Source organism: Anabrus simplex, chromosome 1, assembly GCF_040414725.1.
Source record: "Anabrus simplex isolate iqAnaSimp1 chromosome 1, ASM4041472v1, whole genome shotgun sequence".
Lineage (NCBI taxonomy): Eukaryota > Metazoa > Arthropoda > Insecta > Orthoptera > Tettigoniidae > Anabrus > Anabrus simplex.
Genome location: NC_090265.1, coordinates 605,305,137 through 605,323,824, shown reverse-complemented (window position 1 = coordinate 605,323,824; position 18,688 = coordinate 605,305,137). Strand labels below are relative to the sequence as shown.

Genomic DNA, 18,688 nt, shown 5'->3' with positions numbered 1-18,688 from the left:
AATCCCGGTCACTCTATGTGATTTGTGCTGGACAAATCGGACGTGGGACGGATTTTCTCGGGGTACTCCGGTTTTCCCCGGTCATTCTTCATTCCAGCAACACTCTCCGGGATTGCTTAATTTCATCTGTCATTAATCCTTGCAGCGGGGGAGTACAATAGGCTTCGGCAGCCGGCACAGTTCCTATCCTCGCCACTTCATTCGTTCCATTCTTGACCTGGTTGAAACTAGAAACAGACTGCGGATTTTCTTAAGCTTTACTTCTACAGTATTGGCATCTAAGCCACAAATGAAATTGTCTACCCACGATTCCTTGGCGTTGCTTTTTACGTAAGGATTAGGAAGTCATAGCCGTCAGCGGTCGGTACATGCAGAGTGGGTCTCGGCCGACAAGTGGCCACGGCTGGTCCATGGTCCAACAGCTCTGCACTCTGACCGGCCAACCGAGGAGAGAAGGGGTGGCCACGACTCTGGCGTGGCTATACGACTCTGTATTCGAGAGACGGGAAAGGGCTACATCACGGCTGGTCCCCACCACCGGCTGTCCTGAATGGTTTTCCGTGGCTTTCCGTTCTCTTGCACTAAGGCGAATGACGGGATAGTTCCTAGTATAGGCCACGGCCGCCAACCCCTTCACCTTCCACAAGCATCTCCTTCAGTGTAACGAAACTCCCGGCCTGAGAGACGGCGTTACCGTCTAAGAGCCCCTATTCCCCCTTCAGGGGAGGAATAAAACATTGTATTATTATTATTATTATTATTATTATTATTATTAGTTGTTGTAGTAGTAGTAGTATTAGCCATCAGCTATTTAATTTCTACCTGGGGCTCACAATTTGTGCGAGTGTGGTCTGGCTACCACGATGTTCCAGTCGAGTCTTAAACTGCTTCCACTTACGTGTGCCTATTTCCTCCTTTATCCTCCTCTTATCCACTCCTTTACTCAATTCATGTTCACTTTCAATCTCGCCAGTGTTAAGCTTTAGAGACATAGGTTTTTTCTTTCCTTCTTGTCCTCACTCTTAGTTTGGAGCTAAGACAAGACGATGTTATGCCCGTTTTAGAGATACAAGGACTTTTCATTCAGAGATGGGTTGTGTTGATGTCAAAGTCTGTGTCATCTCCAGGTCCCCATACTGGATTGATCTTTGAGTAGGGTCAGATTAATAAATTGTCCCTGAAATTGCCTAGGGGACACAGGGCTTCTGTTCCTTAACGTCACACATACACTGTGTGACCAAAAGTCCCGGGAAGGGGTGTCCCATTAGAAAATGTACCGTGTATGATCCCTGAGCATTGCGGCTAGCTGCGGTGTAGCTGAGCAATATGTCGCAGACACCAGTGTTGTGAAGTTGGCAACAGTTCGCGAGTTAACCGACATTGAACGTGGAATGATCGTCGCCCACTGCGCATGGGTCGTAGCATTGCAGAGATTACACGCGAATTCGGGTGTCCGAGGTCAACGGCCTCAAGGGTGGATGTTCAATACTGCAAAGAGAATGTTACCACCCGCGTAAACCACCGTATGGGACGACCACAGGGTTTTAACGAACGGACATCACGTCGCCTCTACAGAACCATACTAGGCGCTCAACGGGCTACTGTGAGTCAGATCATCTCCCAGTCGAATGTTGGGAGGTGGGAATCCACTTCTACCAGGACTGTAAGGAGGCAACTGCACCTCATATGCTTCACCAGCCGACGACCAACTCGTGTCCCTTTGCTGACACCTCGACGCAGAGCTCAACGACGTGCATGGGCCCGCGAACATCGGCAGTGGACCATGGACTATGGAACAGTGGCGTCGTGTGGAATGGTCCGATGAATTCCGGTTCCTGTTGTATCGAACTGATGAGTGCGCGAGAGTGTGGCCTATGCCCCATGAAGCTATGGATCCTGCGTGTCAACAAGGCTGTGTCCAGGTGGGTGGTGGCCCAGTTCTGTTCTGGGCGGCGTTCTTATGGTCGCAATTAGGACCCATTGTCCGGCTGCAGGGAGCGCTGACAGATGCACGTTATGTGGACAATCTTTCAGAACATCTGCATCCCTTTCTGGCCCTGGAGTGCCTTGATGGAGATGCCACGTTATAACAGAACAATGTGCTATGTCATCGATCTGTGGTGGCACGCAGGTGGTTGAAGGAGCACTCCAGTTAAGTTACGACCATGAATTGGCCCTCCAGATACCTTGATCTTAATCTAATCGAGCATTTTTGGGATGCTGGTCGAAGCTGGTGCATGCTCCGTGAACCCCGCACTAACTACACAAGAACAATTGTGGGTAGCAGTGCAAGATGCGTGGGTCCAGATCCCTCCAGAACACCTTGTAGAGTCGATGCCTCGTCGTATTACTGCCATTTTGAGGGCTCGCGGAGAAGCAACTCGTTATTAACATCACATTCAGTGTTTTCCCATGACGTTTGCCCACTCAGTGTATATTTGTGTTCAGAAAGCAGCGAAACATTTATGAACTACTTACGATCATTGGAGGACAGTTCTACGATCTCCTCATGAACGCCATGTGAAATATTCAGTTAGTTTTCCTAATGCTCGTTTTGGCTTAGAGTTTAAAAGAGGAGTATCGATTAGGCCTACTATTATTGAGGCATTCTTGGAGTATGGGAAAGTCCAGTTTACGGAATTCTCTTCCCTCATTTAGTGGAGTCTGCAGATGCTATACCTCCGGATTACTGTTTATTCTAACATAAAATTCTCCAAGGTAGGAAACAACATACTATTGAAAGCCTATTCCACGCGCGATTTGTCAAGTTTCCACCAAACCTTCCCTACATACAGGGGCATCGCGGAGGAGAACATCGTTAGTGGGGAAACGGGATTCCGTAATGGCAGAATTAATTAATATATCTCCACAAAATATACTCCACGAATATTAAGAGAGTTAAATAATTAATGCCGCCAGTCAATACTGTACTCGATGAAAAGTTACTCTGCCTGCATTTCTACAGGAGGTCCTGGGTTCGAACCTCGTCCAGGTCAGGGATATTTACCTGGGTCTGAAAACTGGTTCGAAGTTCACTCAGGAAAAGTGACAACACACACGAGAAGCTATGCAATAGAGCGATAGCGGCCCTGGTCTGGAAGGCCAAGAATGACGGTCGGGAGGATTCGTTACGCTGATCACGCGTAACCTGGCATTCTGCAGACCTTCGGGACGAGCAAAGCAGCGGTCGCTTGGTACGCCAAGACCCATGAGGGCTGCAGCACTATGTTTTTAAAGCCTTCTTCATCATTTGATTGTTTACATGAATATCATGATATGTGATTCACTTAACAAGCAGTGTTTAATGTTGTCTAATATGAAGTAATTAGTACGGATAAATGCTTTTTTATAATAAGTATGAATACCATGGCATTAAAGCTGCAATGTAAAAAAATGAAATGGCGGATGGCTTTTAGTGCCGGGAGTGTCCGAGGACAAGTTAGGTTCGCCAGATGCAGGTCTTTTGATTTAACTCCCGTAGGCGACCTGCGCGTCGTGATAAGGATGAAATGATGATGTAGACGACACCTACACCCAGCCCCCGTGTCAGCGAAATTAACCAATTATGGTTAAAATTCCCGACCCCACAGGGAATCGAACCCGGGACTCCTGTGACCGAAGGCCAGTACGCTAACCATTCAGCCATCGAGCCGGACTAAAGCTGCATTAATAGTTGCTAAAACAATATTGGTAATATTTTATTCGTATTTGAAGAGAAGAATAGTGTAAGGAAAGGGTTGTAATTAAATTTAATGTGATTTTCTTCTTCTGAACATGCAGATGAATCTGTCCACGGTAGGCTTGAAATATTTCCCGCTTGACCAGACAGCGTACTATATAGTGTACGTTTATTCAATGGTATACGACTGGAAGTAACAGTTCTTTAGAACATAGGCACAACAGCTGTAAAGCTTCAGGCGTTACAAGTTTTAGGGAAGGAAAACTTGAAATGGTCTTTTCAGATGAAATATACAAACAAGGAATGCATTGAAAATTTGACGAATAATAGGAACATTTTTAAACATTTGTACAAAATATATTTAGCAATATAAATATTCTATTATAAACAAATATTTAATATTCAAGCATTTTCCTCGTCTTCGTAGTAACATTTTTCTGTTGTTCCTTCGCCTTCATTTTCATTAGAATCTTCAGATTCTTCTATAATATACGTTTGCATTGCGTTTTCAGTCGTCGTTTCTTCATCCTCGGACAAGCCTTCTTCTTCGAAAATGATAGATTCTCTCTTTACTGTTATTCGTTTTGGAATTTTCACCTTTTCCTCGACAACTTCAGGTTCGTCTGGTTGACATGACCTTTTTGTTTTAGATCGCTTTACCTTTTGCTCAGCGCTTCTCTTAGTTCTGTATATATCTTCAATTTCTTCTGTGGAAGGGATGAATATTTTTTGTTTCTTATCCTTCTTACTCTTCTGGTTTTTTCCTGTAGTAGGTTCATCAGATTGCTCTTGATTTGAATTTTTCTTCGATTTAACACTTTTACGAATTTTAACTACAGGAGGATTTTCCTCTACAGCTTCTTCTTGATCCTCTTCGGATTCTTCTGAAGGTGCTGGATAGTCTCTGGACTTCTTCCTGAAATTATATAAAGTGAAGAGTTATTTTAATTCATATTCTTCAATTCGCATTGAAGTAAGTGGATAGAAATGCGTGACACCAAATGCCACTGATGTAGAATAGTATACTTGACAAGGCATTCAAGTTATTAAGTGAATCATTTGGATCAGATAAAGTATTACAGTGTTTTGAAAGACTTGTTCTAAGGGGTTAGGATACACTGAAGAAGCAAATCTAGTAACATGTCCTGACTGACTGACTGACTTGACTGATTGATGATCGCCGAGCCGAAACTACAGGACATAAAGAAATGAAATTTTGGGGATACAGTACTTATATTAGAGTGTAGGTGCTCAATAAGGGAGGATTTTTGGATATTCCTTCGCTAAGGGGGTGTAAAGCGGGTGAAATTTTTAAATGAGTATATCTCAAAAACTTAAAAGTTTACAGGCGTAAAAGTTGGTTTTTCGAAATTCCTTTAAAAATAAAGAAACACGTATTTTTTGTTTTCGGAAAACCCCATTAATAGGGGGGAAAAAAGGTGAAAAAGAGTTTGAGTACGTTTTATGAGGATACTTGTATCTCAAAAACTGAAAATGTTACAGACATGAAGATTGGTATTTGGAATCTCCTTTAAAAACGAAGAAACGCGTATATTTTTGGTTTTTTGATAATCCAATGAAAGGTGGTTGAACAGAGGTGACAAACTGGGTGAAATTTTAAATAAAGATTATATTTACAGTATATATCAGAAATGCAACATGCTACAGACGTAAAAATTGGTATTTAGAATCTCCATTGCAAATAAGGAAACACGTATTTTTTGGGGAAAATCGATTTGGGCGGGGGTGGGGGTGGGGGTGGGGTGTCTGAAGAAGGAGTTGAATTGTTTTTATGAAGATACATTTCAAAATATGAAAACGTTACATCGTGATAATTGGTATTTGGAATCTCCTTTATAAATAAACACATTTTTCTGCTTTCGGAAAATTCACTTAAGGGGCGGGGGGGGGGGGTTGGGTTGGAAGGAAGTGAAAAAAATTGATTTTTTATGGTGTTACTTATCAAAATCTGAAGGTTACAGTCATGGTATTTATAATCATTTAAAAATAATGATACAGGCATTTTTGTGGGGTGGGGGGGGGGGGTGAAAAACGAGCTGAAATCTTTTTATGAGGATACTTATATCAATGACTGGAAAACAGGTTGTAGGTTTTCATTTTCACTTATATCTCGAAAACTGAAGATGTTACAGACGTGAAAATTGGTATTTGGAATCTCCTTTACAAATAAAGAAACTTTTTTTTAACTTGAAAAAAGACCATTTCTCACATATACAGTGCTATGTCGCATGGTCATCTTAGCCCCAAAAGGCTACTTAAAACGTGGTTTACATAGAGTTTCAGGGGTAAATGAAACTCAATTTTTCGGCGAGTTTTTATACTTTAGTAGGTATTTTCTGATGAAGTCTTAGTACAGTACCAAGGCACGATTACTTTCATCAGATTTAGAAATCCACGCGAGCGAAGCCGCGGGTAACTGTTGTTACATAATTTTCGTGAAGGAATATTATTCGGGTCCGTAGGCTTTTCTACATTGTGGTATTGTTTATCCATCGGGACCTAAAACTTTATGTACTGCTCGATATGCACGTTAGGTGAATTTTCTTTGGCATCAGTAGGTTTGATTTAAACATTATGCAGGATACGTAGGAAAAACAGTTTCTCTCGTTCCACGATTGAGAAATAAGCCTTGTAAAGTTGATCATTTTTTGTATTTTAGCTGTTTGTTTTACGTCGCACCGACACTGACAGGCCTTGTGGCCACGATTGGGTAGGGATGGGCTAGGACCGGGAAGGAAGTGACAGTAGACTTAATTACGCTACAGCCCTAGCATGTGTCTGGTGTGAAAATAGGAAAATACCGAAAATCATTTTCAGTGCTGCCGGCAGTGGGGTTCGACACCATTATTTCTGGAATGAAAAAACAAAAAAGAAAACAAAAATCACTTTAAAGAAGTGTTTGAGAGGTAGATCGTACCTAAATTAACCGGGTACGAACATTTATTCAGCCTATTCAGAGTAGAAATGGTCAGCTTTGAGTCCTTCGGTTCAGTTCAGAGTTAAGATTCCCGGCCAGATCAAGAAGTTTAATCACCTCTGGTTAAGTTGTCGGAGTAGGGGTCTGAACGTTTGTGTAGCATATTCCTGCTCAGAAACACATCACACTATCAAGCCTTATACAAAGATGCAATAGTGAACATATCTCTCCACATAGAGCTGGTGTCAGGAAGGGAATCTGGCCGTAAAACAGGGCTAAGTCCAGATATGCAATACTTCGCAGCTACAACCCACAACCCAACCAGGATGTGGAAAAATTTTGTAGCGGTTGGGAATAGGTACGTTGAGAATGTCAGTGAACAGCGTTTGATTGACGTAGGCCTATATAATTCCTGTAGATTAATAGATGCTAAGGTGTCGTAATTCAGTACGTTAGAATTTTTCGTACCGACAACACGACATTGTCACTTTTAAATACATGAATATACTACAGACAGTCTGAACTGAATCGAACCCCACTGTCGGCAGCCCTGAAAATGTTTTTCTGTGGTTCCCCATTTTCACACAAGGCTGTACCTTAATTAAGGCCATGACCGCTCCCTTCAAACTAGGCTTTTCCTGTCCCATCGTCACCATAAGACCTATCTGTTTCGGTGTGACGTAAAGGAAGTTGTTGTAAAGTCAATTGTTTTAAATGTTTAATATTTTGCCAAAATAGTTTTATATATTCCATAAAAATGTTATTCGCAACGAAAAATTAATGATTCAATCATTACGTATTTTAGCGACGATCACGACTAATATATCAATCATGATTAATTTAGTCACGATTAAAATTTTTATTGGGTGATCGATTGAAAGAAATAGTCGATTACGTCTAACACCTGGTTGTGGTTATCTAGGATAAGAAAGAGCCGACAGATGACGTTCAACGAAAAAAGACTAAGTACCGGTAGGTATTTGATAAGATATTAGTTATCAGGAGGTGGAATGGACTTCCAGTCAGTCGATACTAGACTTCGATGCACAGGAGGGTACAGGCAGGAAACAGGCGATTCGTGAGCCTACGAAATACACCGAGAAATTAAGCCCTTTCATGTCTAATGAAAATTAAGATCTGCACAATAATTCGTCCGAGTATACTGTATTGTATGGCTGCAAAGTGTGGACAGATGGGAAGACATATCTTCGAAAGGAAAGCGATGCGAAGAATGTTCGGACCAGAGAGAGAGAGAGAGAGAGAGAGAGAGAGATCGGATCATAAACATCGTGAGAAGCGGACGAATCCAGTCAATTTGGCGAGGGTGCCAGAGAAGACAATACCTTCGTGCTGTGATTGAAGGAAAACTAGAAAGAAAGAAAGAAAAGGACTCCTTGGTAGACCAACAATAAATGAAAGTGAAGTTGATAAAAAGATTAATTTATTTGCATTTAACAGATCTTTTTTCGAGACACATCTGTATGTAATTTGCAGTCGACAAATGTAGGATTCAGTGCATCGAGAGGGGGAAACCAACTCTGGGCCAATGAAACTACCACAAATGGAATAATTCATCTAGAATATGATGAGAAGAGGCCTCTTTGATAAAAGACTTCTATATGACTCTCAGTCATGGACATCCATCATTACTTCACATCTCAGCCTGCGCGGTTGCTGGGTAACATCGCGTCACATAATTTTTACCGCTAATTTCGTGACGCAGATTTTCAGATGTTTTCCCAAGCATAAGAAATAATTATGTGAAAAGACCTATATCAGTTGGCTGTAGCGCAAGATAGTATGATAGTCCTCACCAGGACTACTTGATTCGAGAACTGGAAGAGACCTAAAGGAAAGCAGCACGGTTTTTTTAGCGTGAATTTCTATAAAAAATATAGTGTTACGAAAAATGTTGCAAACTTTGAGCCAAGGAAGAGTTGGGAGTAAGGAGACAAGCTGCTTTACTAAGCGGTATGTTCCGAGCTGTCTGTTTGGAATGACGTTAAGTAGACTAATGAACTTGAGTCAAGTTTTTAATAGTAGAAAAGATAATGGCGTATCATCATCATCATCATCTGTTTACCCTCCAGGTTCGGTTCTTCCCTCGGACTTAGCGAGCTTCAGACGCTTGGTCGGGGGATACAACTGGGGAGTATGACCAGTACCTCGCCCAGGCGGCCTCACCTGCTATGCTGAACAGGGGCCTTGTGGAGGGATGGGAAGATTGGAAGGGACAGGCAAGGAAGAAGGAAGGAAGGAAGGAAGCGGCCGTGGCCTGAAGTTAGGTACCATCCCGGCATTCGCCTGGAGGAGAAGTGGGAAACCACGGAAAACCACTTCCAGGATGGCTGAGGTGGGAATCGAACCCACCTCTACTCAGTTGACCTCCCGAGGCTGAGTGGACCCCGTTCCAGCGCTCGTACCACTTTTCAAATTTCGTGGCAGAGCCGGGAATCGAACCCGGGCCTCTGGGGGTGGCAGCTAATCACGCTAACCACTACACCACAGAGGCGGATAATGGCGTATACGGATTAAATTGGAATTCATGAGAACAAACTGGGGCGAATACTCTAATAGGAAGCGGAATTCTGGTAGGAATAATTCACCAAGAGAGATGTTTAATAATTTTCCAACTTCTATGAATTTTTTTATATAAAATGCTAGATAAACAACCGATGGAGAATGTGGACCAAAGTCCTATATGGAGATCGGTGGTAAATGATCGACAGATATGGAGGGATTTTGTTACCGTAGCGCGTGGCCTTCAGGGTCGGTGATCGCTGGAAGATGACAGGTATCCAACTCTACGTATGGTTCACGATTTATAATGCGGCTGTAGGAAACACTATGAAAGGGAGACAGAAGATCTAATGCTACTGATGGTACACTATTATATATGAAATTATATTGCGTGTATAATTTGAAGCATTAAGGATGGTAGTACAGGGTCTGGCTCTTTGGCTAAATGCTCCGTGTAGTGGCCATAGATTCCGGAGGATTCTAGTTTCGATTTCCGGCTGAGAAGGAGATTTGTTACCCCGTTTGATTAATGTCTGTCGTAATACGCATCTTCATTTACATACAAGTCACACTACAAAACTACCACAGAAATACGCAGTAGCGAGTACATACTTCCACATAAGCTTGGCGTCAGGGAGTTTGGGCTAAATTCATACAAAGTGACGGTCCCCAATAACTGGAAAAAGGCCAAAGATAGGATGGTAATAGAGGAAGGGAAAACGAGACAGGTGCAACACATCTGATGGAGTGAGTTCGCAGTTGCGGTCAAGGATATTTTGAATTAAGGAAATGTAATTGTTGACGTATTTGTAAAATTTTACTTCACATTACTGAACGGAAGCGAGAGCGTGGATTGTTAATACCTTGATTCAGAATATCTGAAGCGTAACTGGAAGTAAGAGACAGGAAAAGTAGAGAGAATATTTAATGGAATAGAATGGTGGACGATGGTAGGCGGTAGAGGCATTGAAAAAGGAAATACGGTCGAGAATTAACACATTGGACGGAGGAAATTATCAGTAATATTTTTAACAATAGTAATCATCAAATCTGCCTCCGTGGCTCAGACGGCAGCGCGTCGGCCTCTCACCGCTGGATACCGTGGTTCAAATCCCGGTCACTCCATGTGAGATTTGTGCTGGACAAAGCGGAGGCGGGTCAGGTTTTTCTCCGGGTACTCTGGTTTTCCCTGCCATCTTTCATTCCAGAAACACTCTCCATTATCATTTCATAGCATTTATCAGTCGTTAATAAATCACTTTGGGAGTGGCGACCCCATTATAATACTAAGCCTATATATGTTTCATTCATTACATTCCTGACATGGTCTAAGACTGGAAAACAGGTTGTAGGTTTTCATTTTCAATCATCAAATCTCTGCCGAGGAATAGAATGAGAAATTGAAGATAACTTTTATTAAATGGAGAGAGACTTGGGGGTAATTTAGGACATTGTTAGTCGCATGAGAGGAGCGTTCAGATAACTCCAGTGTAACATTATTGTTATGGTATACAGAGAAAATGTACGTATTAACGTATGAAAAACATATTACAAAACCTGTCTTAGGTCGTATTGGTTCAGTGCAATAAGTGATTGGAATGTTACATTTGGAATTAAACAAGAGTAGTGGAAAAAAAAAAAAAAAAAAAACACCCTTCAGTTAATATTTTCCAATTTCCACCGTCATAAAATCGTATATATGCTCGCTTTAACGTAATGTGGAAGGCATATTTAAACGATGTATAGTCACTTTTAAAAAAGGTGCTCATTGTATTGTTACGTTCCTTGCATTTAATATTTTACCGGACAGTTTTAGTTTATCTCTGTTTCCGTAGCGTAACGGTAAGCGTTATTAGCTGCCGCCTTCGGGGCCCGGGTTCGATTCCTGGTACTGGCAGAGATTTAAGAATGAGAGGAGGGCTGGTATGCGGTTAGTATGGTACATGCAGCTCTCCTCCATTAGGAGTGTGCCTGAAGAGAGCTGGACCACCTCTGTACGAGGACACGATTTAACTTGGTTCTTACCGAAGTGCAATTTCACCTTCCAGACATATCTATAGGTTCAATTGTTTCCAACATAAAGGATATAAATTGTGGGATTCTCCAGAACAGACCCTCTTGAAACTCATGTTGTTTTGAACGCACGTAGGGATTAATGTAGAATTTCATTACCCGGCTTTTGACGTATAATCGTTGCGGTTTCCAGTGGTTAGGTTAATAAAATTTTGTCAGCATATTTTGAATCCACTGTCTGCAAGTGAATCTAATGTTTTAAAGAGCTAATATGCCATTTTAATATAGATATAGAGTAGTGAGAAACTGAATACACCGATTATGTGAAAAGGAAATTAATAGCTGAAAAAAATAATTTAAAATTTAGGGACAAAGGGAGATCATGAGTAGCAATTTTTACATGTTATAATTTTGAAATACAATCTAAGAGTACTGAACTATTAGTTGCTAGTGCACAGTTAAATTTATGTGAACGACTACTATCACAGTCGTGCCGGGCTGAGTGGCTCAGACGGTTAAGGCGCTGGCCTTCTAACCCCAACTTGGCAGGTTCGATCCTGGCTCAGTCCGGTGGTATTTGAAGGTGCTCAAATACGACAGGCCCGTGTCGGTAGATTTACTGGCACGTTAAAGAACTCCTGCGGGACTAAATTCCGGCACCTCGGTGTCTCCGAATACCCTAAAAAGTAGTTAGTGGGACGTAAAGCAAATAACAGCATTATTATTATTATTATTATTATTATTATTATTATTATTATTATTATCCCAGTCGTCATTGGATCGGCAATGTGCGAGTGTGTATTTATTTATTTATTTATTTATTTATTTATTTATTTATTTATTTATTTATTTATTTATTTATTTATTTATTTATTTAGCCAAGTTTTACGGCCGGATGAACTTCCTGCACCGACCTCACGTGAGAGAATGTTAAGGAACACTCAGTTAAAGTTGGGAATCTGTAGAGTATTTTGTAGGGTAGCGAGGGTAGATGGGTGGAATGGGGTTTTTAACTTATGGAAAAGGTGCAACTCTGACAGTGACGTAACTTCTGGAAGTTAAGACTCTTAAACAGTGCGGTAGATTTAGAAACAACTGTACGTATCGCATTCTTACGGGAGTAGGTGAGAGTAATTAAAAAGAAAATATTGAAAAATATGAAGTAATTTCAACCTCAATTTATTTCAGAGCACCATGTTTTGCATGTGTAGAGGAGCGAGATGTGTAATTTTAAGGTTGTCTATTTTTTTTACAATTTGCTTTACGCCGCACCGACACATAGGTCTTATAGCGACGATTGGACAGGAAAGAGCTAGGATTAATAATAATAATAATAATAATAATAATAATAATAATAATAATATTTTACGTCCCACCAACTACTTTTTTACGGTTTTCGGAAACGCCGGTGTCGGAATTTAGACCCACAGGAGCTCTTACGTGCCAGTAAATCTACTGACACGAGGCTGACGTATTTGAACACCTTCAAATACCACCGGATTGAGCCTGGAGCGAACCTGGGAAGTTGGGGTCATTAAGGCCAGCGCCTTAACCGTCTGAGCCACTCAGTTCGGCTGGAAAGGAACTGATGATCGCCTTAGTTAAGACACAACCACAGCATTTGCCAGGTGTGGAAAAGGGAAACCACGGAAATCCATCTTAAGGGCTGCCGACAGTAGAGTTAGAACTTATCTCCGGACTCAAGCCACGCAGCCTCTTGCTGGGTGCAAAATATGATTGTAATATTTCATTCCGGTGTGAACTTCGCATTGCTCGTTTCAGTCTGGTATTATAATATTTTCCATTTATGACTGAATAACTTCAAGGTCCTTCGTTATCTTAAGTTTTTTATTAAGTCAGACTTGCACAGAATGTTTTGTATTACTTTATCATGTTACATCAGCCGTTATTTTGGAAGCAATTAACGTGACTTGCGTGTTTCGAACAATACAACAGTCGAGGTGAGTGATTATGTAATTGCCGGGCTGAGTGGCGCAGACGGTTAAGGCGCTGGCCTTCGCACCACGAGTTGGTAGGTTCGATCCTGACTCACTGTGATGATATTTGAAGGTGCTGAGATACGTCAGCCTCGTGACGGTAGATTTACTGGCACGTAAGAGAACTCTTGTGGGACAAAATCCCGACAGGTCAGCGTCTTCGAAAACCGCCAAAAGTAGTTAAGGGGACGTAAAAACATTATTATTATTATTATTATTATTATTATTATTATTATTATTATTAAAACCAATTTTTCCGTGTCTACTTCATAGAACGATGGAAGTTTTTTCAGTTTATCGAAATAATACAACGCATAACACTGTAACATACCTTTAAAAATTGGTTTATTAGTGAGTTATTTAGTTCTAGATACGAGGGACGATAGAGTATACCGAGGAAGTGGCGGCGCGGTTTGAGTAACGTAGGTATCAGCTTGCATTCAGGAAGACGGTGGGTTCGATTCCCACAGTTGGTAGCCGTGAAGATGGTTTTCCGCGGTTTTGCATTGTCACACTAGGAAAATGCTGAGGCTATACCTTTATTAAGGCTACGGTCACTTCCTTCCCCACTCCCATCCCTTCGGCGCCATAAGACCTGTCTGTGCGACGTACTGGTGCGACGCAAAGCTAATTAAAAAATCCTTGACAGGGCAGAGTTTACTAGTATTTAATGAGTATTTAATAGTGTTTGTGAAAGTTTTAAAAGTTGAATTTGTAGCGGTTCATTATCCAGATACTTGGGCTGAATGGCCAGCGTACCAGTCTTCTGTTTATAGGGCCCCGGGTTCGATTCTTATCCAGGCCGAGGATTTTAACTGCATGTGGCTAATTCCTGTGGTTCGGGAACTGGGCGAATGTGCTCGTCTTTATAAAACATACCACAGCACACTACTAACCACCACGGAAACACGCAGTAGTGATTGCATTCCTTCATAGATGGGTGGCGTCAGGAAGAGCATCCGACCGTAAAACTGTGACAAATCTGTATCTAATGCTGACTACAGAATTTTGGGAAAAACTCTGTAAGGAGTAGAGTCTACACGCTATCGTCCCTTTTCTCAGGAATTGAACAGTTACCCATTCGTCTCGGGGGCTGAGTGAATTATGTGTGGAGGAGATAAATTTCGATTTTACTCGCATCGTCGTGGTAGATGAAGCAGCCCTTTACAGCCTAGGGCAGGCTGTAGGATGAGTTTCAGTAAGTATATAGTTTTAGGGATATAAACGTAGAAATTTGTTGTCGTTGCTGACTACAAATGAGTAAAGCCATCACACTGCATTTAAATGAGTATTTAAGAGTTAATTCACTGCAAGTGTTAGAATATCAATGAACAAATGAACGCAAATTCGTAATTTGTACTAATTCTTTCTTTCTTAATCTGTTTACCCTCCAGGGTTGGTTTTCCTCCACCGAATCAGCGAGGGATCCCACCTCTACTGCCTCAAGGGCAGTGGTTTGGAGCGTGAGATTTTGGGTCAGGGGATACAACTGAGAAGGAGGACCAGTGCCTCGCCCAGACAGCCTTACATGCTATGCTGAACAGGGGCCTTCTGGGGAAATGGGAAAAACGGAAGATATACACAAGGAAAAGGGAAGGAAGCGGCCGCGGCCTTAAGTTAGCTACCATCCCGGCATTTGACTAGAGGAGAAGTGGGAAACCACGGAAAACCACTTCGAGGATAGGTGAGATAGGAATTGAAGTCCCCCCCACCTCTAGTCTACTCTACTCTACTCTACTCATTTGACCTCCCGAGGCTGAGTGGACCCCGTTTCAATCCTCGTACCACTTTTCAAATTTCGTGGCAAAGCCGGGAATCGAACTCGAGCCTCCGGGGGTGGCAACTAATCACACTGACCACCGAGGCGGACTATTTGGACTAATTACATAGAAATATGTTCGTTTAGGAGATACGATTCACTACGATAGGTTTGGTTTAATTGGGGGCAAGCCATGTGATAATCACGGAAGGTCATCTTTTGGTGAAATTAACTTTGCTACATTTTCAGTTTTGGGCAAGAAGGATAATATCAATAGTTAAAAATAATTAGAGAGATTAGTCAAAATTGAAATTTGCAACATACTTTATTTTTTTTATTTTTTTGCTAGTGGCTCAACGTGTCTAAATCCTTGCATGAATGGTCAGCGTTGAGGTCTTCCCTTCATAGGGTCCTGGTTTGATTCCCGGCCGGTTCGAGGATTTTAATCACGTCCGATTAACTATTCTGGCTCGTGAACTGGATGCGATGTATTTGTCCCAACACACTCTTCATATTCACGCAAGACACCATACTACCGACTACCACAGAAGCTTGATATAGTGAGTACATCTCATCACATAGGGTTAGCGCCAAGAAGGACATCCATCCGTAAAAAATGGCTAAATTCACATGTGCGACGTAGAATTGGGACGGAAGAAGCCGTGGTATTAATTTCCCTGATATGAAAATACGAAACTTTGGAAAACCATCTTCAGAGCTGCCGATGGTGGTGTTCGAACCCACCATATTCCGAATGCAAACTCAGTCACGTGACCCGTACCGCACAACCAACTTTCTCGGTAAATATATAGTTTACGTTTGAAGAGTGAATGTGTATACTGTGACGTGAAACTGTTTATGCATTAAGTTATCAAGGTAATCTGTATAAATAAACAGTTTTGTCAGAGTATAGCAAGACATGCCACATAAAAAAAAAAAAAAAAGCTATTTGTGTGTCGGAGTAACCAGAATAGGAAAGAAATGCAGTTATTACATTTCCATCATGTTTGTGTGTGAAAGTGCATGTTGAGAAATTTGGTGAAAATAATTTAATGCAGAGGGGCATTGAGGATCAGGGGAGAAAGCAGAAAACAGGTTATACATTTAATTCGCGGTGGATGGAATGAAAGTATAAAATGTAATTCTCAAGTATCTCCATTCGAACTTCTGCTATCGATACATGATAATTAACAGAAGGTGTCGAGAATTGTCCGATCTTGTTTGGTTTACGAACTGATGCTACGACTCATAATACACATTTACGAGTTTATATTTTAAAATTTATTTCCTACCTCCTACCGTTGTTATAAAAATGGCGAGCTTATAAACTGAACGGAACACAGAATACAAGTCAGACCTGAAGAAGTTAGGTGCGATAGCTAGTTAGAAATAATAAGAATTTTGTATTGATCTATTGGAAACGAACTGTTTGGGAATTAATTTAATTACGAAGCTGACATTCATTAGGAAAGATGCCTCTGTGGATCAGTAGTCAGAGTGTTGGCCTCTGGATCCGAAGGTAGTGGGTTCAAACATGGCAAAGGTAGTCGGGTTTTTGAAGGACAGAAACAAGTCCATTAGAACCTCATGTCTTGCGATGTTTGCTTGTAAACGACTCTTGGTTCATATGGCGTTTACCCGAGGAAAAAAAAAAAAGGTCCATACAAAATCTGAGCCATAGACGCCCAAGTGAGATTCTGTTTACTCCGCCATGTAGCAGGCCTAGAGTAAAATGGAATGTCGAGTTTTATAAGTAGACATCTAGTTGGCGCCAAATTAAAATGTCTGCATACTGTAGCTGAGGTCATATTATTATTATTATTATTATTATTATTATTATTATTATTATTATTGCTTTCTGGGCTCACAATTTACATTGGGAAGTCTTATTAGTTTCTAGGATTGCATTTCTACTTACGTCTTATGTTGTTTGTCTTGACTGTGTTTTGAATACCGGTACTTCGCTTCCTTTGGTTGTCCTTCAGCTTTATTGTATTTTCCCTGCTTGTGATATTTCTGCTTTTCTCTTTCCGAAGTCTTCGCTTCTGTGGTGAACACCTGCTCCAAGACGATCACCGCGACCAAGGCGATTACCAAGAAACGGAAACTGTAAAATGCAACATTGAATTAGTACAGTTTTTAACAGAAACCAACAACTAGTATGTTAATTAACAGACTGAAAATTGTAATAAGAATATTTCCTTACGCAAATTTACAATAACGTAGATTCAAGAGAAAGTTAAAAGCCACTGTAAGAATTATACCGTAGAAGACAATTTGAACTGAGTACGCTGTAGATTAGAATGTATATCATATACAGGTGTTGTAAGTTCTTCTCTCTCCCTTGGGGAGATATTATTCGAAACCCAGTATATGCACATTAAGGTTTTGGAATTTTTTTAAATTTCGTGTGGCTATTTCTAGCCGAGTGCAGCCCTTGTAAGGCAGACCCTCCGATGAGGGTGGGCGGCATCTGCCATATGTAGGTAACTGCGTGTTATTGTGGTGGAGGATAGTGTTATGTGTGGTGTGTGAGTTGCAGGGATGTTTGGGACAGCACAAACACCCAGCCCCCGGGCCATTGGAATTAATCAATGAAGGTTAAAATCCCCGACCCGGCCGGGAATCGAACCCGGGACCCTCTGAACCAAAGGCCACTACGCTGACCATTCAGCCAACGAGTCGGACAGTTTTTGAAATGATAGATACACATTGTTTGTCGGCATTGTATGTGAAACTCGAGTTCTCGTGGTTATGTTCCCCATGACAGCAATCACTTAAAACAAGTTAGCTCACTCATGTGGATTTTACTATATTATATGTATAATTCCAAAAACATTCGAATGGACAAGGAAGACCCAGTGAAGAAGAATGAACCCCACATACATTGAAAATGTTTCACAGACTGAGTTCAAGACTAGAATCGACAGGACTATGTCTACGACAGGATATTATTTACAATGCAAACAAAATCAGCAGTCTTTTTGTCTACTTTGGCATTCTTTAAAAAAATCACTCAATTCCATTCATTTCGACACTCACTAATACTGGCATCGATTTACGGAATATATTTCCTTTCTGAATTTTTAAATTTTTTGTTTCCACCGAGAGAGAGTTTCGCAATCGCACTGAACGACCGCAGAATGTTCTTTTCCCCACTTTTAATTTCCAAATTATATACTAATGAATTTTCACAAACAAAAAGACCCGTTCCTTCTATACTATTACACGTATCTTATTAATCTTCAAAATATTTATTAAACATACCAAACGTGTGTAGATTTCTACAGCATGTCCCATAAAAGAAACGAATTTACAGCTATAGTCATACCTTGCTCTCATCGTGCTATCGGAACTACAACTTGCAGGAAGTCCGCGGTATATCGCTCTCTTATAGTGGCTGCTGTTGTTGGCGTTGTGCAAGGAAATTCAGGAAAGCTTTTACAAATATAGCGAGACTGCTCATAGGGATATGCGGTTGATAACAGTGTATTCTGCAATGTCTAACCGCTTTGACATTTGATTTATGGCGTTTTGAACTACGTACGCTGGAAGCAGAACGTGCCAACCAATCATAGTAGACCCCGTAACGCACGCGTAGAATCGCCACGTTGCAGCTAGGGCTAAGCTTCTTAATTCTTCTCGTGTTTCCCACTGTTTACGAGTATGATTGTGACCTGTTTCTTTTCTTTTTTGTTTGAATATTGTGTTCTGTTATATGACTCCACATGTTATGATGATCTGCGATTATGAGGTTGAAGTGCTGAGATATCTTGGTTCGA

At 41.2% G+C, this 18,688-nt stretch overlaps 1 protein-coding gene across 1 annotated transcript; it reads right to left on the bottom strand.

The window, feature by feature from the left end:
- Positions 1-4,014: 4,014 nt before the first annotated feature.
- On the bottom strand, positions 4,015-18,375 carry LOC136870876 (uncharacterized protein DDB_G0286299). The gene is made up of 3 exons (XM_067144943.2): positions 18,238-18,375; positions 16,825-17,013; positions 4,015-4,595 (listed from the first exon to the last, which is right to left on the bottom strand). Exons 1-3 carry the CDS (start codon positions 18,246-18,248, stop codon positions 4,082-4,084), a joined length of 714 nt encoding a protein of 237 aa, XP_067001044.2. The 5' UTR covers positions 18,249-18,375; the 3' UTR covers positions 4,015-4,081.
- Between the last annotated feature and the right edge of the window lie 313 nt (positions 18,376-18,688).